Source organism: Barbus barbus (assembly GCF_936440315.1).
Source record: "Barbus barbus genome assembly, chromosome: 27".
NCBI classification, from domain to species: Eukaryota; Metazoa; Chordata; class Actinopteri; order Cypriniformes; family Cyprinidae; genus Barbus; species Barbus barbus.
Window position 1 is genome coordinate 1,285,426 of NC_136755.1, and position 25,759 is coordinate 1,311,184.

The 25,759-nt window shown below is 38.7% G+C and overlaps 1 protein-coding gene across 1 annotated transcript in view; it reads right to left on the minus strand.

Annotated features, from left to right (window-relative positions):
- Nucleotides 1–1,264: 1,264 nt before the first annotated feature.
- Nucleotides 1,265–25,759, minus strand: part of LOC306847238 (NACHT, LRR and PYD domains-containing protein 3-like) — a 31,520-nt gene continuing 7,025 nt past the window's right edge. The window contains exons 4-11 of the mRNA XM_079381076.1: nt 23,247–23,336; nt 21,243–23,054; nt 20,826–20,999; nt 20,092–20,259; nt 19,233–19,406; nt 10,003–10,176; nt 5,274–5,320; nt 1,265–5,089 (exon numbers count right to left, since the gene is read on the minus strand). Of these exons, the coding sequence (XP_079237202.1) occupies nt 4,503–5,089; nt 5,274–5,320; nt 10,003–10,176; nt 19,233–19,406; nt 20,092–20,259; nt 20,826–20,999; nt 21,243–23,054; nt 23,247–23,336 (3,226 nt within the window). The 3' untranslated portion in view covers nt 1,265–4,502. The remainder of the gene's footprint in view (nt 5,090–5,273; nt 5,321–10,002; nt 10,177–19,232; nt 19,407–20,091; nt 20,260–20,825; nt 21,000–21,242; nt 23,055–23,246; nt 23,337–25,759) is intronic.

Sequence of the window (25,759 nt, forward strand, 5' to 3'; positions counted from 1 at the left end):
AAATATAATTTAATTTAACATAAATAAATAAAATTAAATAAAACTAAATGCAAGAGACAATTAGGTAAAAAAAAATTAAGATTTCTGTTGCTTTAGCTTACTTTAAAAAAGCTGAGCAAACAGCTAAATGCTTCTTTGTTTTTTTAGTTTCATGAGTTCACCCTTACATCAAATCTGATTGAGCAAATAGTAAGCAAATTTTGGCGTGCTGTCCTGGGGAAGGGCTCCGTGTCACGGTTCACCAATTCATTTGCTTCCTTCTCGTCCCGTGTCATTGTTGTGATGTGTGTGTGTGTGTGTAGGTGCGTGTGGGCGTGACCGAGGTATCACCGCTGATCAGCGCCTCAGCTGAGGCTCATTAGCAGTGCCAGCTGCAGCTCATTCACGCACCTATACATTCTCACCAGTTTCTCCTCTCCATTGTCAGATCGTTGTTGATGTCTTCACGGATTCTCCTGTACCTGTTCCTGCCGTCATGTTTTGATCCGTGATGCTGTCTGGTGTCGTTGTCGGAGTTCTTATAGTGTTGCTGGGTTTCTCGTTCCTCGTCTGGATGCTTCACTCTTCACCTACGGATCCGTCTCATCTCACCATTAATTTCTGTGTTGTCCATCGAGGTCCCTGCGCCGCTGATCTTCACTGTGTATTGTCTGTTATATAACTTTTATTTTACAAATAAAAGTTCTTACTCACTCGCCAACTTGCTTCCTCCCACTTTGTCATGACACTCCGAGCCCGGAATAGCCCAAACCCAGAGAACTCCCTCTATGGGATGAGAATAGATTAAGGCCCAATCCCAATTCTAATTTATACCCCTTCCCCTAAAAAAATATTCCCCTAATAATTGGGGATACTATACCTTCACACGTCATTATACGTCGTCTAGCTCTTACAATAAACAGACTTATACTGGTGTGCATTAGAGCCTTACCGTTCTGTATTAATGAGCTGCTTACTGACACACACATATCGGAGATCGCGCAGATCACACACCCAGGAGCAAAGAAACTCGTCAACGCTGCCCCACGACTTTTATTAATAACAGTTTAAATACTGAATCGCTACATTATATTTTCCAGCAACGAGAGGATAAAATCTCTGTTTTTGAAGTAAACTCACTCATTGTAAAGAGAGACGCACAGACGCACATACACGCAACTTTCATCTCTCACTCTCTCTCTCTCTCTCTCTCACTCTCGAATTGGCAATAGGTATTCGAGAAAAAGGTTTAGCTATAGAAAAAACTGGATCCAAGACATTTCTTCTGGTTCAAAAATATAAAAGGCCTTTATTCAGACATGGCTCACTCTAAAAACATAAAAGCTGCACACTGATGCATTTCGTCCACCCAGCCTTCCTCAGAGTGTGTCAGAGGTTTAGCTATTGTGGCGGGAGGAGCAAACGATAGACACAGTGGGCGTGGCGTCAGGCCTCGGAGAGGTTTTTATTAAACATAAACAAAATTAGTGTCCAAGGGGAAAAAGTGTCCAAAATAAACAGGGGGATCTGGTGTCCTCGTCGTGCTGCGGGGCTTGTCAAGGAGGGCAGTGTTCAGGAGGAAGGAAGGGTCCAGGGAAGGGGCGGAGTCCAGTGGCCGCACGCGCTCCCCTCTCGGGTCCGGGAGCGAGTCGCGGCGGCTTCTTCCAGCGGCAACATCCTACTCCTGGGCCCCCGGAGCTTCTGGGGGACTCGACGGCCCGGCATCCTGGCCCGTCAGCCGTCTAACGGGTGCGGCAGTCCTCCTACTTGATGCGCCCTTCCTGGACACACGAGGACACCAGCGTGCATGCACGGGGAAGAGACCGGTCTCCCGAGGAGAGGCGCGCTCGGCGTTTAAACGGCGGCGGTGATGAGGCTCTATTCACATCAGGTGCGCCTCATCACATGCCGCCAGCCCTGGCTGTTTCAGCGCCCCTCCTCTCTCACACACCCACTCCCGTCGGGAGCCTGGCGAAGGGCGGCGAATACGGGACGGGGTGGTGATGATGATAAGGGGGGAGGCAGCCGACGCGTCACACTATTTATAATTATTGGGGGTACTAGCCCTCCTCAATGTCTATGTATGATGCAGTCTGTAATGAAATGACGTTAGCAAATTTTAGCTATTTTTTGCAAACATTTCATTGAATAACATGACCGTAAATATGAACACACGATTGAATGTAACAAACAAATTATTACTTTTCATTAAAATCTTTATTAATACCAATAATTCTTACTAATGCTTAATAGTGTGTCTTTTCGTTCGCTCAGGCAGCCATGTTGCCGCTGTAGCCGCTTTATGCTGATAATTCTCATACCCCTTCATTTGAAGTGTGGTCCCGAAAAATCTTTGTTTGAAGGGCTCTCTGGCCCTTCCCCTACCCCTCCAACCAAAAGAGAATCGAGACACCCCTACCCCTTCACGTGAACGTGCAAAACAGGGAAAAGGGGAAGGGCTAAGGGGAAGAAATGGGATTGGGCCTAAGAGTAAAGAGTTGGGGTGGAGGAGGGTTAGAATTTGTGAAGAAAAAAGGGGACAGCATGACCTGGAGAGCTCATGCAGTGCTCAACGGGAGCTGCGGCTCACAGCGTCTGTGTTACATCTCCCCAATCATTTGGCATCTAGGGTTTTTGGGAGGTAACACAAAATGTTCAATAAATAAAAGGATATTTAAGCTAAAACACTTTTCTCTGCTATGGAGGTGCGGTGTGTGCAGTTAAGAAGCAGGCAGAGGCAAAACTGTATAAGTAATAAATAATTTCAGTATTACAAAGCTCCCAATAATAATATAAACAGTAAACCCAAAATGCCTTCAAAAAAGCCAACAAATATCTATTTACAAATTATGTACAAATGTAATGGATTAACAAAACAAGAGTGGTGCTAAAGAAAAGAAAATAATAAAACAAAAAACAATCTAACTAACACCAATCAATACTAAGCTAAACAAAGGAATCAAAGAAAATAACATCTTCAGCATAGAACACCACTAAATACACTGACTGACAAACATAAATACAGAAGTTGGCACTCGCTCATAAAGGGAAAGGGAAGTGGTGTAATGCAAGTATGGTGACCCATACTCGGAATTTGTGCTCTGCATTTACACCTGCTCCGGGTGTATGTTCACTACTGTGTGTACACTTGGATGGGAGCAGTGGCTGCTCCAGCCAATGCTGCGGCGCCCGGGGAGCAGTTGGGGGTTCGGTGCCTTGCTCAAGGGTCTCACCTCAGTCGTGGTATTGAGGGTGGAGAGAGTGTTGGTTATTCACTCCCCCACCTACAATCCCTGCCGGATCTGAGACTCGAACCCACGACCTTCGGGTTACAAGTCCAACTCTCTATCTATTAGGCCACGACTGCCCCATTATAAACATAAACTTGTGTTTTTAGACAACTTTACCCTGCGTGTAGTCATGTGACATGCTGAACTGGTCTCATCACTGTAGGTGTGTTCGACTTGAAGCGGCGCTGCGCAGAATGATTAGTGTATGACATCAAAGTACCGCGAGAGCGATTCAAAAGCATAAGGATCCATCTGCTCTCTCATCGCTCTCGCAGTACTTTGATGTCATACACTGACCATTCTGTGCAGTGCCACTTCAAGTCGAACACACCTTATGTGTCGAAGTAGGACTTGAATAAACTCGGGTACACCGAGAGTCGAGTCACAGCATAAACGCAGTTAAACAGCCAATGAACAATAAAGTTTCGCAAGAGAAATCTCTAACACACCATAACTCAAATTCAGAAAACAACAACAAAAACAGGAGCAAACACCAAAGTAAACATGAGAGAGCAAACAAATGAAAAGCAAACGCTCCTCCCGAACTCGTGTCACATCCAGGTCTTTATATGCACCCACGTCTGATTGGTCCTCAAAACGTCACGTAGAATCAATGACTGACGGAAGCATGGTCCAATCACAGGTCCTGTGAGATGAGAGCGTAGCAAGAGAGAGAAAAAGGGGGAAAAACATCCCTCCCAGAGCAATAAGGGACGTAACACTCGAACTGGCAAGCCATACATGCCACTAAAAGAGGAGCATGATGGAAGACATCAAATGAGGGACTCTCTGCTGCACCGGAAGGGAGAGCCCCGTCCGATGCTAAAGAAGCAATGAGATTCAAAGCGACTGATGGAGGCACTCTCGTTGCGTCTGAAGGGAGACGCAGAGAGGCAGGCTCTGCTGCACCGCAAGGGAGAGTTCCTCTTGCAGCTGAATACAAGGCGCGGTTTGATGCGTCGGATGGAGGGCTCTCACTGTGACCGAAGGGAGCCTGCGGCTCTGCTGCACCAGAAGGGGGAGCCCCATCCGATGCTGAATAAGCAATGAGACTCAAAACGACGGCTTAAAACTATTTTTAGGTTATTTAAAAATGCATAGTTATGGTGGATACTGTATAGTTATGAGAGTTTTAACTGTTCAGGCTGAATATAGCCTGTGGGGGAAAAAGTTATCTTGTGCCTGGCTGATCTGGTGGTCGGTGCTCTGTAGCGCCAGCCAGAGGGCAACAGTTCAAAGAGAGAGTGGGCTGGGTGTGTCATCTTTTTTGTTTCTCACAGTGGTTTTAATCTCACATAGAGACACTGAGGAGTTCAAACCATAAACCCTAAATCCAGCACAGAGAGACTCAGTGAATGTGGAGGTGAATGTGTGCAATTGTGTGAGTTTGTGTGCGTCAGAGACACTGTAGAAAGACAGAATGCCTGCAGATACGTCCACATACACTCCTACTCTACTACATGAGCCTGAAGGGACATGTATGTCAGTGAACTTGCTATTGTGACACACAGTAAATTTGTCATTAGAGCGTCTCAGACTCCAGGAGTTCTTATTGTGTCCAAATACACAATCATCACTCCGTCCTTTCCTGCTGATTCCTTTATATGTCACTGATATAACAGCATCTCCACTCCATTCAGCCTCCCAGTAACAGCGCCCAGACAGACTCTCTCTACACAGAACTTGAAGAGTCTTGTCAAATCTCTCTGGATGATCAGGATATGACTGATATTCTCTCACATGTGTCACCTTTCTGTTTTCCTCAGACAGAATGAGATGATTGTGTGATGTGTCTGGATCCACTGTGAGATCACAGGCATCTGAACACAAGAAGACAGACATTTATTTATCAAACAACAACATTAAAGCTGTGTCTGTGTACCTACTTAACTAGGGTTGGGTTGTAAAATGTGTAACTATCCGTATATATAAACAATAAAAGTCTATGTAACGTCCCCATTTATATAGCTAAGTGCATGTGTGTGTGTGTGTGTGTAGTCATACATTTTTGTAGTCCTGCTGTAATCCTGAACTCTCCTCCATGATCCACACTATAAAACACACAGTGCCATATTCAGTTTAAATTCACATAGAGCAGTGTTGAATGATTAATCAATTCTTAATTATAAAAATTATATTTCCAATTACTCCTGATAAATAGATTATATATAGATATAGCATCTATAAATAGATGCATTTTCCTGACTTATTTCTAGAATACAGTTGGGTATTTGGGATTGTTATTGTTCGACACCTCTAGGAATAAATGTATAACTAAAGCCCTAGTCAGACGGTAATTGTTTCTCAAGGGGACCTAAGTGATTTTCACCATATACAGTGGGTAGTTGGTGATTTTAATGCCGTCCGAATCCAGGATGTCTGTGTTTTTCTCTCACCACCCTCTTAAAAATCCCCGGCCGAATTACTTACTGTTTTTTGACAAACACCAAGGTAGTGTGCTAATTTAATTGCCGTCCGAATCCACATCTCTTGAGTATAAGAGAAGAAATCAATTCAAAATTCAGTTTAAACCCTTTTTGAGCACTCCCGAACACCGTAAGGTAAAGTTGTACTTCGGTGTAATTTGCATACATAATATTTCTGAAATGCTGGAAAGTATTTAAAAGAACAATACTTCATGACTGATCAACCACAGCAACTGGGAGCAGAAAAAGAATAATAGCACATAAACATTCGAAATGGGTCTTTATTATGGCAGCAGCAGGTATGCAATACAATTGTAAAATGTGTATTATAAACAGATATATATCGCGTAGAATTATATACAACAATACCTATTTTCCTATTTTTAAACAGGAGATTTAAATAATTAAATAATAAATATTCTAAAATATGCTTGGAATAATAAGAATAAATTTTACATAATAATAAGTATTTTTAAATACATTTTACACACTAATAAGAATAAATTTGTCAATAAAATTAATTTTATTTACAGCAGACAGAGCAGAGCAGAGCAGAGACGTGAGCAGCACGTTCCCAGGTGCGCAGGATCACAGAAGTCGCTGCTCCACTGTTAATAAATCACCGTCCGAATCCATGAGTTTTATCACTGAGGTGATATGTACATTTATTTTTACAGACGTCCATATGCGAAACCATTACCGTCCGAATCGGGCTTTAGTGCATTGGTCTCAAACTCAGTTCCTGGAGGGCCACAGCTCTGCACAGTTTACCAGTGACTTAGTGGTTCCCAACCACATTCCTGGAGGCCCCGCAGCACTGCACGTTTTCCATGTCTCCTTAACCAAACACACCTGATTCAACTCATCAGCAGAGACTCCAAGACCTGAAAGGGGTGTGTCAGACAAAGGAGACATACCCTGCGTCTCAATGTCCATACTATCCATCCTAAATAGTATGTGAGATTAAAATAAGTGTGTCCCAAAGCATAGTATGTTAGAAAGAGTATGCCAAGAGTCCCCGGATGATCTACTATTTCCAGCAGGTTTTCGAAGTGTGCATTCGGGCAGAATATGAAGGCTAATATTACCCACAAGCCATTGCACTTGGACGAGGATGTATTCAGAACTACAAACATGAGTAAAAACCGTTCAAAAACTACAAAACATGGTCGATTATCGTGAGGATGAGTGACTAATAATCCAAATTTGACCTGATAAGAAATATTTATTTAGTGTTATCCATGTTGTATTTAATCTGCATTAACAATGTTAACTTTTCAAAAGATCCTTTAGGACCTTAACTTTTAAATGCATCATTATCCATTAATATGAGGAGAGTCTCCGCATCAAAGACCCATGACTGGAAGATCAACTCCAATAGGTAGGAAACAAAATTAATGAAATGTGGAGGATAATAACTGTGACAAGATGATTGACATGTCAGTTTATGGTGTCAGGATGTGACAGAGAGTGTCGGTGAAATACGCAGTTTTATGGCAGGATAGTATGTCCCAAAGCTTGCCTACTCTTTTGCTACACACTCAAAAGTATGTACTTTTTCTTCACAAAAAGAGTACATACTTTTAGGGCTAAGTATAAGTAGGTGAATTGAGACGCAGGGATACAAAATATGCAGTGTTGGGGGGCCTCCAGGAACGTGGTTGGGAACCATTAATTTTTTAGTGTATGATATTCCTATGTCTGTTGATGTCAATCGCAATCACTGCTCAGTGTCTTTGAATGAGAGATGTGGTATTTCGCTATTCTTTTGTCTTATGTAACACAAGATAACCACGGGTTCTTAAGAACTCTTAAATGGCATACAACGCCTTAATTCTAATGTTAACTCTCCTGCTGGGTTAAAAAATAGAAAAAAAAAAAAAAAAGGCAATTTTATTTTTTTGTTGTGGGTCAAATTAACTGACATTGGGTTCCAAGCAATTTGACCAAACACTATGAAAAACAGTAAAAATTCATGTAAAAACATAAAACTACTATGTAGCTTGTTGGAGATTAATATATAAAAGATGTCTCATATGCTCACCAAGGCTGCATTTATTAGATAAAAAAAAAATGTTTAATATTATCCCAATTTTAAAATGTAATTCATTCCTGTGATGAAAAATGTGAATATTCACCATCATTACTCTAGTCTTCAGTGTCACATGATCCTTCAGGAATCATGATGATTTGCTGCTCAAGAAATATTTTACTTAATGTTAAAAAAAAAAAGTTGTGTACAATTTACCTGGATTCTTGATGAAAATAAAGTTCAAAAGAACAGCATTTATTTTAAATGTAATACACATTCTTTTTGACATTGTGTCTACACTGAATGCAACAGAGCGAGCGCTGCAAATCCATTTGCTCTTCATGTTCAGAAGTAGTGCGAGTGCTTGGAGTATTTCAGAGATTGAACGGGGCATCAGTTTACTGTCTGGAAATTGTCATATCTCAACATGCTGCATCCAGTGTAGAGAGCATCACTGATTATAATACTTTCTGTTTGTTTTTGTCAGGTCCCACCATTCACGTCTGATATAGACGTATGTCTTATAGCATGCTTTAACCTGATTTTAATGCATCAAGGTAACCTTCTTGATGCATTAAAATCAGTAACACAGTCAATTTGTCAGAATTGGGACAAAAGTATTAAACAGGATGCTCCGATGCAGTTTTCAAGGCACTATTGTATCACACCCTGAACCGATGCTTGTATCGAAATTACAATACCACCTGACTGATTATGCTTGAAGCTTCGATAGTCATGCAGTATTGGAAGGTCAGAACAGCTGGTTTGGAAAAAATCAGTGCATTTTTTCGCATGACTCTTGTGTTTGACTTTACATTGACTTAGTTGTGTGTGTGTGTGTGTGTGTGTGTGTGTGTACACTTATTTGGGATTCAGTGGAATAGTTTAGAATAACCTCAACACCAGACAGAAACTGAAAGCATGTCACAACTCTATTGCATTTAATCATGCTCTACAGCTGGGGTCTCAGAGACCCCGAACAGCTCACCTAAAATATTTTTTGTAACTATACTCACGTCAATTATTAATCATAAACACACACTTGTATATTTTCTATTATTGATCAATATGTGAATCCGTTGAGCATGACACGAGTTGGCACAGATTGAAAACTTTTTCAAACCATCCTCTGAAACGCAGTGGTGGAGAAACCAAATCTGACCACCAGATGCCGCTAATGCGCACTGTGTTAAAAGCTTCGAGTAATGAACCGTTTTTCGGCACAATTTGATGAAAGCCTCAAACAGTTCAAAAAGCCTTGGTTTCTCATTACTAGCTGGAAGTACTAAAGCATAAACATTGGCTTGTTTAGAATTCAAAATCCAACCTTTACAGCTGTAACGTAGGGTTTGGGTTTTGTTTCTTGTTTAGGTTTTCTGGTCTTTTATTTTGATATTTTGTTTTGTTTCATGCTCCTGTCATGTGTTCCTTGCCCCTCATGTGATCATGTCATGTGCTACTCTTGTCTATGTGTCATGTTGTGATTGGTTGTCTTAGTCATGTGCCTTGTTTCCCATTAGGTGTGTTCGACTTGAAGCGGCGCTGCACAGAATGACATCAAAGTACCGCGAGAGAGATAAGAGGGCAGACGGATATTTATGCTTTCGTATCGCTCTCGCAATACTTTGATGTCATACATTGATCATTCTGCGCAGCTCCGCTTCAAGTCGTACACACCTATTGGTTGGTTTGTGTCATGTGACCCTTATTGTTTGGTATTTATTGTCCTCATGTTGCCATTAGGTGCGTTCAGCTTGAAGCAGCGCTACGCAGAATGATCACTGTATGACATCAAAGTACCGTGAGAGAGATAAGACAGCAGAGGGATCCTATGCATTCGAATCGCTCTCGTGGTACTTTGATGTCATACAGTGATCATTCTGCGCAGTGCTGCTTCAAGACGAATGCGCCTATTGTCTCTTGCTGAGTAATATCTGTGTAAACTGCTGTTGGTGAGTTGTGTTTCTGTTCATGCCAAGTCAAGTCTGTTTCTGGCCAAGTCCGTTTCACGTCAAGTTTGTGTCGTCGAGTCTTCGTTTGTTTGGATTTTGGATTTTGAATATCACTTTGTTAAATAAAAGCTGCACATGGGTTCTTACAACTTGCCTTCAGTGGACTGATTGTTACAACAGATAAGCATTTTTCCAGTTTATTAATAATCTTAACAAATGTATCACATTCTTTATATTTTACATGCTTTTCAATCTGACACAAGGATATTGAGTAATTTGAATAATAGAATAATAAAAATAAACAAAAATCCTGCTTAACATACTTGAGCTTGTCCAGTGTACAGTCAGGATGGTTGAGAATATCAGAGAGCAACTTGACTCCTGAATCTCCCGGGTGATTGTAGCTCAGAACCAACTCTCTCAGGTGTGAGGGCTTTGAACTCAGCGCTGAAGACACATAACGACAGCCTTCCCCTGTCACCATACAGCCAGACAATCTACAAGAACACACAACACAACAGTCTACATGATATTGTTTGGCATTCTGAAATCAAGCAAACAGTGCAGTTTATTTCAGTGCACTATATTAGTTATTTTCTGCAGTTACAATAACTAGTATTTATTTTTGTTTCTTAATGTAGTAAAGTCTACAGAGACATAATTTCTACATTGTCCCTAGACACCAAGGGTAAAAGCTGAAATTTGTCTCATAGAAAACGTTATTTGAACAATTATACATATTTTTACCATTTATTATGTATTATGCATTTAAGCAATTTAACAAAATTCCAAGTACCTTGAAGGTGCTTGTCCACATGGTAATGTCTGAAGAATTATTATGTAGTTCACTACCTTTTGGCCTTTGAATCCCCCATCCTTACATAAATGTGTGATATGATTTGATATTTCTATTGGAAGTGAAAAAATAGTAATTTTGGTGGAATAATCATTCTCACTGATTAAACATTATAACTTGTACTATTTAAGATTTAATAATTTTAAGATTTATTTTTGCCATATTCACCATTATGATAAGACAGGGTAACACTTTATTTCGATAGTCCACTTTAGACATTCTACTAACAGTAAGTAACTTTGCAACTACATGTCAATTAGCAGTCATTAGAGTATTAGTAGACTGTCTGCTTAATATCTTCTAACACTTTATTTTGATGCGTCCACAACACACAACATACTGACTATTAGAAACTTTGCAAGTATATGTCAACTTACTCTACCAACCCTAAACCTACCCTAACAGTCCACCCTAAGAGTTAGTAGACATGTAGTTGCACATTAATGAGAATTAGTTGACATGTAGTTGACATGTAGTTACAAAGTTACTTATAGCTAGTAGAATGTCTAAAGTGGACTATCGAAATAAAGTGTAACCTAAGACAGTATAGAGTTGACAGGAAGCAAAATGAGAGAGAGAGAGAGAGATATGATTGCGAATGGTCTGCAGCCCGAACTCGAATTCAGGTCGCCCAAAGCACAATGGCACTATATGTCATATATGACTCTACCGTGTGACTCCACCGGGCAGGGACACCGAAGGGATAGTAGTAGCTTTTGATTTAATTTTTTCATTGATATGTTTATTATTGAAATGTTGTTGTTATATGCATGTGTTAATTCGATTTAATTTCTTTATTTTCTTAAATATGTGGGTAGATAGTATTTATAGAGTTGTAACTTTTTAGTTTTAGTTACTTTTTCTTATTTGTAAGTCGCTTTGGACAAAAGCGTCTGCTAAATGACAAAAGTAAAGTAAAGTAAAGTATGTCAGCACGCTTGCCCCCGAGGCTATCGGCACTGACAAGGGGGTGTAATGTAAGGCTTATGTTTAGTTTTTTATTGTGCTTAATTTGGTTTTCCCTGTTCCTGTTTGCCTGAATTATGCACCTGTTTCATGTTGTGTTCATTAGTCCCTGTGTCTATTTAGATTGCCTCAGTTCCTTGTCCTGTGATAATGTTTAAATGGAAGTGTGGTGCGCTCTTGTTTTTTTCTGTTTAATGTTATTGTTCATTTGTAATTCTGCTTTACATATCATTCATGTGTATTTACTATGCTGTCAATGTAACAGTATGCCTTCCTCTCCCAAAAGATATAGAGCACTACCCTTACGGAAAAAATAAATGTTTATTCGGTAATACTTTATTTTGATGGTCCCTTTTGAACATTCTGTTGACACTAAGTAATGTTGCAACTACATGTCAAAAAACTCTCATTAGAGTATTAGTAGACTGTCTGCTTCATATCTGCTAACTCTTTATTGTGATGGTCTCCCAACAGACAATCTACTGACTGTAAGTAACTTTGCAAGTGCATGTCAACTTATTCTAACCCTAACCCTACTAGTCTACTAATACAGTGATACTAATGAGTGTTAGTAGAAATGCAATGTTGGTGCAAGGTGCAATGTTACTTATAGTCAACAGAATGTGTTAAAGGGACTATCAAAATAAAGTGAAACCGTTTATTCAAGTGTGTTATTATTATACTTCTTTTAAACTTTTATATATATATTATACTGTAGGTGTGCCTGATGTACTGTATATTACCACTTAGACCAGCTGTAAACAGACTGCATGCTGCACCACGCGACTGTTTTAATTTTTTTATTTAATTTTAATTTTTATATTTTTTCTGCAACTAATAAAATCTTGGTCATCCAAGCCTCTTCTCATTGACTAGTCTACTATTAGGGAACAATCCAAATGTAATCATTTTCTTTTAATATATATTATGAATAGGGTTGGGTACCGAACTCTGTACTTTGAAGGGTACATATTGCGTACAGTTGCGTCATTACTACAGAGTACCGATTCACATTAAATCATTTGGTACCCAATTTCGGTACCTGATGCATTTGGGCGCAGAGAGAGACAGAGACAGAGAGAGAGACCCTGTGACATGATGGCACCCCTGCTACGCTTTAAAACACGACACACAGGGCAAACCGAAATGTTCTGAAGTATGCTTACATTTCTAGGGACAGGATGGCGGAGTCCATTCATAAAAAAAGAATGTACTCTATAGCGCGGAATTCGTAATTTTTTGGATGAATAAAAGGTCTGTCACTTATTTCGAATCGCGATATGAACTAGTGTATGTGACTAATAAAACGCAAAAAGACGTTTTTGTTTACTACATAAATACTGAAGTACACCTGAACTCGCGGTGATTTTCGGCCTCTGCATATCACTACATGAACACATGAACACTTACAGGCTGTGAGTGTCACGAATCCTGGCCATGAACTCGCATTTACTCACCACCAGAGGTCACTCACTCACCACATGAACTCTTGCACTACACTAACTGTTGCACACCACCTCAAACTCCAATTCCCATCATGCCTCATACCTGGGACTCTCCCGTCTGACTTCTCCAATAAAGCTGCATTTGGATCTAACTCAGCCTGACTCCTCGTTACAGTGAGTCCCACTTCATGACAATTTTACCGTTTCATTTGAGAAAACTAGCATCATATCATACTTTATACACACAGAAACTTCATGGCAACCTGTCAAAATAAAAGTGCGGTTTAACGGAAATATATTACTCTTGTATTACTTTTGTACAGTATAATGTACGTCTTCTATTTACTGTCAAATTTAAATAAAACAATTAAATTATAAAAATAATTATTACAACTACATTAACCACTTAATTGTAGAACAAAAATACAATTATTATTAAAAAAATTTTTTTTTAAAGGAATATTCACAATTCCCCGGGCGCCGCAGCAAAAAATGGCTGCCCACTGCTCCGGGTGTATGTTCACGGTGTGTGTGTGTTCACTGCTGTGTGTGTGCACGTTGGATGGGTTAAATGCAGAGCACGAATTCCGAGTATGGGTCACCATACTTGGCTGAATGTCACTTCACTTCACTTCAATTTTTCTACCATGTATTAATTTTAACAGTAAACCTTTGTTTGTTTGCCCAAAAATAAAAGGGTTTCATTTTCATTTGATTAAAAGTAAATAAATGTTTCATGCCTTCCTTTGATTATCAGGAAAAAAAAAACACACAATAATTTCTAGAAGAAAAAATAGAAAATAAATTGTTGGGCCCTATTGTTCAAAATGTTGAAATTGAGAGTTTTGGACTTAATTTTTCACTGAAATAAATGTTTTTGTAATTACACAGAGAGTAAAGTACCAAAAAAAGGTACCGTTGGGTACCGGTACCGAATTTCAGGTACCGATACCGGTACCGTACCGGTTCAAATGTGAACGGTACCCAACCCTAATTATGAACAGAACTTCTGTGATATTTTAAAGCATATTGAAATACTTTCAGTAAATTTCCTCAGGGAATGAAGGTAGAGCAGTGTTTCTGATATCAGGGTCAATATCACTGTAGGGTGCCTTTTGGTATCCTGTACATAAATAACTCATTTGCCATGATAACATAAAAATGACTATGAAAGGGTGTGCTAGGCTTTTTCGTGCTGATGGCCTGCACCCCAGCAGAGTCGGAGCGGAACTCCTGTCGGACAACATCTCCAGGACGCTACGCTCCATATGACTAGTAAGCCAATTCTCAAATAACTGCTATGATGACTTTTGTTCTACCCACTTAAAAGATAGAAGTACTTGCGTTGTCCAATCTACACAGACTGTGTCTGTTCCCCGAATAGCGAGTTCCAAATATACATTTAATGCAGGATCTAGAAAAAATCTGATCGTGATTAAACCAGAAAAATGCAAAATAAATGAACAAAAACAATTTTTAAAAGCTTGGGCTCCTAAATATTAGATCACTCGCACCCAAAGCAGTTATTGTAAATGAAATGATCACAGATAATAATTTTGATGTACTCTGCCTGACTGAAACCTGGCTGAAACCAAATTAATATTTTGGTCTAAATGAGTCTACTCCACCAAGCTACTGTTATAAACATGAGCCCCGTCAGACTGGTCGTGGCGGCGGTGTGGCAACAATATATAGTGATATTCTCAATGTTACTCAGAAAACAGGATACAGGAGGTTTAGCTCATTCGAAATACTTCTGCTTAATGTTACACTGTTAGATATGCAAAAGTAATCTCTCTTATCTTTTGCTCTGGCTACTGTGTATAGACCGCTAGGGCCATATACAGATTTCCTAAAAGAATTTGCAGATTTCCTCTCAGATCTATTAGTTAATGTTGATAAAGCACTAATCGTCTGAGATTTTAACATTCACGTTGATAATACAAATGATGCGTTAGGACTTGCGTTTACTGACCTAATAAACTCTTTTAGAGTCAAGCAAAATGTCACCAGACCCACTCATCGTTTTAATCATACGCTAGATTTAATTATATCGCATGGACTTGATCTTACCGATATAGATATCGTACCTCAAAGTGACGATGTTACTGATCATTTCCTTGTATCGTGCATGCTGCCTATTACTGATATTAATTATATGTCTCCGCGTTATCGTCCGGGCAGAACCTATTGTTCCAGCCACCAAAGACAGATTCACAAATAACCTGCCTGATTTATCTCAACTGCTCTGTGTACCCATAAATACACATGAACTAGACGAAATGACTAGCAACATGGGCACTATCTTCTCTAATACATTAGAAGCTGTTGCCCCCCTCAAATTGAAAAAGGTTCGAGAAAAACGTACTGCGCCATGGTTTCCTCAAGAAAGAAACTCGTAATCTTGAGCGCAAATGGAGAAAAACTAACTTGGAAGTTTTTAGAATTGCGTGAAAAACAGTATGTCCAGCTATAGACAGGCTCTAAAAGCTGCCAGGGTAGAGCATATCCGCAAACTCATAGATAATAACCAAAACAATCCAAGGTTCTTATTTAGCACAGTGGCTAGATTAACAAATAAACAGACACCGCCCGATCTAAATATTCCCACACAGTTTAATAGTAATGACTTTATGAATTTCTTTACTGATAAAATAGATAACATCAGAAATACAATATCAAATGTAGATTCTACTGCGTCTAGTATTTCAGCTTCATTCATCGCACCCAAAGAAAAACTGCAGTGCTTTACAACTATAGGACAGGAAGAGCTAAATAAACTTATCAGTGCATCTAAACCAACAACGTGTTTATTAGATCCTGTACCCACTAAACTACTGAAAGAGTTGTTACCTGTAGCAGAAGAACCGCTTCTCAATATTATTAACTCATCGTTATCTTTAGGTCACGTCCCAAAACCATTCAAGCTGGCGGTTATTAAGCCTCTTATTAAGAAACCACAACTAGATTCTAATGACCTGGCAAATTACAGACCCATTTCAAATCTTCTGTTTATGTCTAAAATTTTAGAAAAAGTTGTGTCTGCTCAATTGTGCTCCTTCTTGCAAAAAAATGATCTCTATGAAGAATTAAAAATGACTTGCTTCTTGCTTCAGACCAAGGCTGCATCTCATTGCTATTATTACTTGATCTTAGTGCTGCGTTCGACACTATAGACCATGACATACTCATAGATCGATTACAAAACTATACTGGTATTCAAGGGCAGGCTTTAAGATGGTTTAGATCCTACCTGTCCGATCGCTACCACTTTGTTCATTTAAAGGGAGAGTCATCACAATTATCACCAGTAAAGTATGGAGTACCACAAGGATCTGTCCTAGGTCCTCTGCTATTTTCAATGTACATGCTGCCTCTTGGTAATATTATTAGAAAATGCGGGATTAGTTTTCATTGTTATGCTGATGCTACTCAACTATATATCTCAACAAGACCAGATGAAACTTCTAAACTATCTAAACTAATAGATTGTGTAAAAAATGTAAAAGATTGTATGACCAATAATTTCTTCCTATTAAATTCAGATAAGACAGAGATATTACTTATTGGACCAAAAAACTGTACACAGAATCTCTTGGATTACAATTTGCAACTAGATGGATGCACTGTCACATCCTCTAAAGCCAAAAATCTGGGTGTTATATTAGACAGCAACTTGTCCTTTGAAAATCATATTTCCCATGTTACAAAAACAGCATTCTTTCATCTTAGAAACATTGCCAAGCTTCGAAAAATGCTACCTGTTTCTGATGCAGAAAAGCTAGTTCATGCATTCATGACCTCTAGACTGGACTATTGTAATGTACTGCTAGGTGGTTGTCCTGCATCTTCAATAAACAAGCTACAGATAGTCCAAAATGCAGTGGCTAGAGTTCTTACCAGGTCAAGAAAATATGATCATATTATCCCAATTTTATATTCTCTGCACTGGCTATCTATTCAGTTCCGTATCATTTACAAAAAATTATTACTTGCCTATAAGGCCCTAAATGGTTTAGCTCCTGCGTACCTAACTTGTCTTCTACCACGCTACAATCCAACCCGCTCCCTAAGGTCGCAAAACTCTGGACTTTTGGTAGTACCTAGGATAGCAAAGTCCACTAAAGGAGGTAGAGCTTTTTCACATTTGGCACTCAAACTCTGGAATAGCCTTCCTGATAACGTTCGGGTTCAGACACACTCTCTCTGTTTAAATCTAGATTAAAGACACATCTTTTTAGCCAAGCATTCACATAATGCATCTTATAATCTTGTACTGCAGTTATATCTGATCAAATGTACGTTTATTATTATTCTTTAGTTTGGGTTGAACAAATCATTTTTGCTTAGATGGAACAGCAGCTACGCTAATTATGTCTCTATTTGTTTCTCTGTTTCTGCCACGGGATTAACATCCCGTGGTAACTAGGAATGACAAGCTTCAGTCTGGATCCAACCCTTAAATGATCTGAGACGACCGAACACCTGAGAAAGATGATGCCAACCCCTCAGAGGACTTCAGAGGATGCCAACGCTCAGACAACATACAGATTTACCAAATTTTGCCATAAGTCAAACATATTAAGGTTCTGCAATATATAAATATATTGTGGAAACTTAAATTCCTGTAGAGCTGCTTTGCAACGATTGTATCGTAAAAAGCACTATACAAATAAACTTGAATTGAATTGAATTATATTAGGCTAAGTTTTCATATTCATAACAAAAGCATTACTTGGCTCTTTAAATACTTTTTCTCTATTTTTTTTTTTGTTTTGTGTAAGAGGATGTGTGTTATTTTGCTATGTCCCATGCACTGCTCATTAAATTTGAATGATAGTAGAATAGTCAAATCATAAATTTCTCCTTTTAATATTTTGTTAAATAAGAGATTTCTCAATTTGAGTGTATTGATCATTTGGTAATAAAAATAATATTTTTACTTAATAAAAAAGAGTTTGTCCATGTCCCTTGAATGGTTGTCCACCCTGTTGTATTGGGGAATCCGCCCCTAGAAAAATGCCATCCCCTTTAGTGACAACAGATGGGTTTGTCTCTTCAGTGAAGGGAATTTCAATGGCTGAGGTGAATAAGTTGGTGACTTTTCAACTGACAAATTTTCTTCGCATGAGTTTGCTTACCTGCTTTGCCAAAACGTAACATGTCCACCCTGTCGGCATAAAATATGCCAGAAGTGATTCGAATACAGTATCTTCAAAATATGTAAGTTTAAATATACCAAATTCTCTTCAACAACCAGACTAAATATTTAGCTAGTCACAGTTTGTTGTAAGCTAATATGTGAATTGAAGCTTAAAATGTCCACCCTGTCATTGTTCCAAAATGTCCACCATTTCGGCCACTTAGACTCGATAGAGTGGACATAAACATGACAGGGTGGACATAGCATTCATTTATAGATAATATTGCGAAAACTAAAATCAATGGGGGGAGGTATATCAATGTGATTGAGGATGTAACTGCCTTTCATAAAATATAATTTGCATCTTAATTTTGCATTGAAAACGTATTTAGCAGTACTACATATGTCATTGAGAGGGTTGACATAACTTATGGTTTATGCTTCGAATAATGGCCCATAATTCTCTAAAAACAAATGTGTGGGAGCTCAGCAAATACGTTTGTATAGTACTTGAGTGTCTACTATTTATGATATGACAGAAAGTGAATGGAAAATTAAAACCAACATTTTTGAGTATTGTGAGGGTTGAAAGGCACTTTATGGTGATATTGACCCATCAGTGAGTGAGGAGAGGAGTGCGGAGCGGAAAATGGTGAACCCAAAGCAGAGCTGGAGCGGAGTGATTACTGAAAGCTTAGAGCGTGGAGGGGAAATTGTTGCCGCTCCACTCCGCTCACATACTCTGTATCCAACACCCTTAATTCATCTTAAAATGTAGCATGAGTCGAATTCTGAAAACGCGGATGATCAAACCGATCGATCAGATCCAACTGTGCAAGCCTGACTTGAGCAGTACGTTTCACAGTGGTAAGTAGTCTTTGTGTATAGCCTGTGTTGTACTCTCCCACTCTTATTCTAATTTCTTCCATTTTCAGAAGGCCAAACAAAGTAATTTTGTTTTTGCGTTGAAATACACAGCATCTCTGCAACATGAAGCCTAATCTTTTCTATTTGCGTATGCCTTTGGGTGTGTATTATGCTAATATACCACATAGTGACAGATATTTGAGAGGAACAGTTTGATTGTATTAAGTAATTTATGGTGTAAGTGTTTTGTTAATTATTTTATAGAAAATAATTTACCTCAGTATCTCCAAATGACAGTTTGGACTCTTCAATCCATCAGAAAGAAACTTTACTCCTAAATCTTGCAGATCATTGTTACTCAGGTCCAGCTCTCTTAGGACAGAGTTTGGGGATTGTAAAACTGAAGACAAACTTTTGCAACAATGATCAGTGAGATAACAGCTATGTAGCCTGTGTAGGGAACAAAACAAACATATATAATGTGTTTATTAGGCAGGGTTTATAGTGTCTGTACCACTTGGAAACTTTGAAAAACCAATGTAGGGATGAGAGAGATTTCTGTCCCTCCATTGATAATAAACACAACTACCACTTTGATGCTTCAAAAAGTTCTTAAAACTAATCCATTTGAATCCAAATTTATTAAAGAAACACAATCGTTAATTTAGGATTTTATTCATATATTCAAATTTATTCATATACTCATGAATGCACACATCAGATATTGTAAATGTAAGCTAAATGGAAGAAGTGTTGGCCACACTATGAGTTCCCTCTGATGCCAGCAGCCAATCACAGCACTGGAATGGAGAAGCACCATACTGAAAGTTCCTCCTCATCTGCCGTTGGCTATTGCAGATGTGGGTGCTTCAATACAGTACAGCATCATCATGCACACATTCAGAAAGACAAATGTACCCATTTATAATGTTTACTTTGATATGTCCAGTGTAAAAACACCTAAACTCAGTTCTAGCAAAAAATGTACCTGGTGCAGATACGTTGAATGGGTTTATTATAAGTGAGATGCTCATGATCGCAATCCTACATTCCTGTCAGAACTGTGAATATGTCAGAATATGAATATTTTTTGTGAGTATCAATGTGTGTGTGATTCTCAGAGAGATTAACTTACTTCACTGTTTCCAGTTTGCAATCCTTCATTCCAACAGAGAGCAGATTCACTCCTGAATCTCCTAGTTTATTCCATGACAGATCCAGTTCTCTCAGGTGTGAGGGGTTTGATCTCAGAGCTGTAGCCAGAGCTACACAACCTTCATCTGTGACACCACAATCATTCAACCTGTAGAAAACAATGACACCCTTTTTTGCATTTTAAGATATACAACTCAAATAAGCCATATCTTTACAATAAAAAGATGGCACATTAAACAGGTTCAGTCAAAGGTTCTCAAATTGCATTTTACACTGGACCCACAGTCATGGCCAGAATTATTGGCACCCTTGGTAAGTATGATCTAAGATGGCTGTAAAAATAAATCTGCAATGTTTATCCTTTTGATCTTTCATTAATTAATGATTTTTTTTTTTTTTCAAAAATCCAACCTTTCATTAAAATAAAATATTTATTTTAATTAATTATCTTAATTCACATGGACCAATACAACAATATCTGTCCCTAACCTTATTCATATGCCACCTTCATTTTGCAATACATCATGAACACAATAAGTACATATTACTTAACATTTTTAAGTACAGCTAAATCACCTAATGTTCAGTAGAATTAATGAGCTATATGCAATAAAAGGGCACCTTATATTAATATAGAAGTCAATAATTCCAGTAGGAGGTGAATGAGAATGTTTATACAGTTTGTATGTTTATACAATGTTTATACAATCTTACCACAGTGTTACCAGTTTACAGTGAAAATCTTTAAGTCCAGCAGAGATCAGCTTCACTCCGCTGTCTCCTATGTTATTCTGAATCAGATCTAGTTCTCTCAGGTTTGAGGGATTTGATCGCAGACATGAAGCCAGAGCAACACAACCTTCATCCGTGACACAGCAATAATTCATACTGTACAGAAAATGCAAATGTAATTTATGCAGGCAGTAAAACATACATTAAAAAACATCATTAGAGAACAGACAGTGCAAATCTAGGTTATTTTCTATTAATTTTGATCCCCTCACATTCAAACTTTCATCTTCATCTTACACCCTGATATCCAGCCCTCACAAAGATCACATAAAAACCTCCTCAGCTGCTTTAGTGTATCTCACTCACAGACATGAAACACATGTTGTAAGTTTTACTTACTGAACTGATCTGGATTCTTTAACCACAGGCAGCAGGTTCTGAAGAACTTCATCTGCTGTATTTTGTGCTCCAATAAACTGTTTTAGATCAAAACCATCTATCTTCTGTTCTGATGTCAGCAACACATAAACCAGAGCTGACCACTGTGAAGAAGAGAGTTTGGTTTCACCTATTTGTCCAGATTTCAGATAATCTTGGATCTCCTGCATCAGTGAATGATCACCCAGTTCACTCAAACAGTGGAACAGATTGATGGATCTCTCTGGAGAGCGATTCTCCCTGATCTTCTGCTTTAAGTACTGAACTGTTTCCTCTTTGTTGTAGAAGCAGCATCTTGTCTGTGTCGGTAGTTTTTGCAAGAGAGTCTGATTGGACTCCACTGAGAGACCCAGAAGGAAACGCAGGAAAAGGTCCAGATGCCCATTCTTGCTCTGTAAAGCATCATCTGCAGCTTTCTGATGCAACTTACTGATACGATAAGATAAGATAAGATAAAATACTGAACTCATCCATTTTAAAACTTTGGAGAACAGACTATGTTTGGTTTGGTCAAACACATTGATGTTGTTGTTGGTAAAAGAGAGATGTGCATATAGAGCTGCTAGATGTTCCTGAATGCTCAGATGAACAAAGCAGAAGACTTTTCCCTGATACAAGCCAAACTCCTCTCTGAAGATCTGAGTGCACAATCCTGAGTACACTAATGCTTCTGTCACATCAATGCCACACTCTCTCAGGTCTTCCTCATAGAAGATCAGGTTTCCTTTCACAAGCTGCTGATAAGCCAGTTTACCCAGTTTGAGAATCATGTCTTCATCTTTCAGTTTCTTCTCATAGTCCTTCTCATGTTTGATGTTGGTCTGAAGGATCAGGAAGTGTGTGTACATTTGAGTGAGAGTCTTTGGAATCTCTCCACTCTCTACTCGACTCAACATCTTCTCTAGAACAGCAGCTGAGATCCAACAGAACACTGGGATGTGGCACATGATGTAGAGGCTCCCTGATGACTTCAAATGTGAGATGATCCTGTCGGCCAGACTCTGATCACTGATTCTCTTGCTGAAGTATTCCTCCTTCTGTGGATCATTGAAGCCTCGTACCTCTGTCACTCGATGGACACACTCAGAGGGGACGAGATCAGCTGCTGCTGGTCTGGAGGTGATCCAGATGAGAGCAGAGGGAAGCAGATTCCCCACTATGAGGTTCATCAGCAGCACGTCCACTGAGGCTGGTTTAGATATATTGCACAACCTCACATCACTCTGAAAATCCAGAGACAGACGACACTCATCCAGACCATCAAAGATGAACAACACCTTATATTCATCACTGGATATTTCCATTTCTGTAGTTTCAGGGAAAAAGACATGAAGAAGATCTGAAAGACTAAGTGTTTTGTCCTTCATCAAATTGATTTCTCTGAAAGGAAGTGGAAATATGAGCTGGACGTCCTGATTCTCTTTTCCTTCAGCCCAGTCCAGGATGAACTTCTGCACAGAGACTGTTTTTCCGATGCCAGCAACTCCCTTTGTCAGCACAGTTCTGATGGCTTTGTCTTGTCCAGGTAATGGTCTAAAGATGTCACTGCATTTGATGGCTGTGTCCTCTGTTGCTGCTCTCCTGGACTGTGTCTCAATCTGTCTCATCTCATGCTCATCACTGATCTCTCCACTCTCACTCTCTGTGATGTAGAGCTCTGTGTAAATCTCATTCAGGAGTGCTGGGTTTCCCTGTGTTGCCGTTCCCTCATACAGACACTGAAACTTCCTCCTCTGGTTTGATTTAAATGTGTTGAGGACTTCAGAGTCATGGCTGTAAAATTAAAATACCAGATTATTACACAGGTTTGGGAAGTAAATATACAGAGCTATAAATAGCTAAATGTTATTTTTTTAATAATGGTACACATGGTTTATTAAATGTGTTTGATTATTAATAGTGTGTTTTAGTGATGTGTGATGATTACAGCACCTAAAACAATTACAAAAACATCCAATATTTTACCTCAAACCAGGACACATGCTTTCATTAAAATCCTGTGGTTGTTTCACAGACCGGTCATATGTCCTATCAGCAGGTGTTTTTGGGGCTGGTCTGGATAGTTGGTTTAACCATAATCAGCATGAAAAGAATAAAGAGTCAGAAATTCCGATATTGAAGAATTGTATCATTAACTGAATAACATACCATCAGTTTGTGTGAATGTATTAACAACACATAAGAGCACAGTGGTAATCATTTAAGGAGGAGAAAACTACTGCTGTGACAGGTATGATTTATCAGTTTCTTTTCCCACAACAGCTAGATTTGGTCGTCTTGTCATTAATGTTATGCATATTTACATATATGAATAATAATTTGAAATGTATTGTATGCTTTATACACAGTGAAAATAGCCTGTGTTTTACTGAAATTACAGAATCATCAACAAGCGGATTATCTAGATAGCTTTGTGAACATTTATATGGTTGTCAGTGAATGGGACACTAAATATAATTTTGCCTTTAGTAATATTTTCCCAATAAATCTGCAGGAATAAAACTGGTGTCCTCCCTGATTCCTGTTCATTCCAACAAAGCACTTGAATGCAACAAGCTCGTAATCATAACTTCTGAAATAGGAATTAGGAAAGTTCCGATAGCACGTGAAGGCAGCATTAGAGCTTGTCATTCCCATATATTAAAGGTGCGTTCACGCCATGAAATTACTGTAACTACAAGATTCTAGTTTCAGCCTCAGACGTCACGCCCACGGACCATTGGCTAAACGTCTGATGCATATGGCACACAAAAGTGGAAACACTTCTGGAGTTTCGAAGTCTTCATCGTATTAGTTGAATTCTACAGGATTTCCGGGAGATGTGTGAGTCGCGTTCTTTAATGTTCTGCCTGGAAACAAAGATGCTGTAACGCCAAACCCCCTCACGAAAGAAGAAAGCTGTTGTGTTTACAACTGTGACGACAAGCACTTGTCAGGATCAACTAAACGCTGGATTTTCAAAAGTATGTGAAATATTTAAAGTTTGCGGCATAAAACCTTTAAAATATGTCAGAGAGTTTTACACACCGGTCTGTTATTGTGGCGACATTTCCACAATTCTGACTTGTAAGAAGTGTTCACACCCTCGTAGAGCTGGTAATAACAACTTTTAACCCTCTGAGCCCGACAAACGCGAATACGCGTTTTGGGGCAGATTTTCCTGATAAGGCAGAAATGAGCTTGAATTACTCTGCCATTTTTGATCATTCAGATAAGAGCAATACACCATTCGAATCTGTAAGGGGTCTACTTTTATTTGTATTCACTCATAATAACAACTAAACTTTGTGCTTTTGAAGAATAAAGAAAACAATCAGGGTGCGCTCTCTGTCTTCTCCGTCTCCGCGATCTATTTTCAGAAATGCGTCACTAAAATGAAGTGTAACTCAGCGAATACTCAACACACAGACATTGGAGTTATATCTATAGAAAGCTTGAAGTGTCTTCTTTCAAATTAAGTAAGTCATATCGAAAACAAATATTCTGTGATGAAGTAATCCGTATGAAACCAACACGATGTTCAGTCTGTCCCGTCTAACTCATTATTTTTAATGAGATCCCGCCCCCTCGCGTTCACATGTAAATAACCACGTGACCCTCGCGCGGAGCATAAACAAAGCGTCAGTGAAGAGTTCATCGCTCCTACTTTCTGGAAGAACACGCGTTGAGTAAAGGCTGGATTTCCCTCAAAATCGATCTGATGAGTAAGTCATGTTTATTTTCTGCATTAGTTAACGTGTTATTGTGACATAAACTTCATGTGGTATCACATTACTAGTTGGGTTTTTCCCAAACTACAACACGATGAATGCTACGCATCTAAGAAAGTTTAGACCATGTTTATTGTTAATAATATGTTCACAAATATATTTTAATAACGTGCTAAACGATAACAATTAGTTCTCAGATATAAAATATCCTTTTTTTATATTTTTTATATTACGAAGTACATCCTTTTATAGTACAAAGCATGCTTGAGTCTATGGCTGCAGAATCATATCTTCTATACTATAAAATATACATGATGTTCAGGATGGCTATATGACTACAAAATCATAGTTGGGTTTTCCCCAAACTATAATTCCTGACTAAAATGTTTGAAATCCAGTAAAACATTGTGAATATGACGGGCAATTCATTGTATTTAAATTTCTTATGGCCCGATGATGTTTTCATGCTCTATATAAAACAATAAAAGTAATATGAGAGTACATTGTAACATGATGAATGCTACGAGTCTAAGTATGTTTACAACATGTTTATTATTAATAGCATACTCTGTTCAAAAATAGATTTTAATAACGTGCTAAACAATAATAATTAGTTTCTCAGATATAAAATGTCTTTTTTTTACAATAATACAAAGCAAATAACACGTAAATATCAGGTATGATTTGTTTGTTTCACTTGTTGAACAGAATCTGTTGCAGGAACGAGTCAAAGTCTGTTCACATCTCTGTGGTTAGATCAGTGTGCAC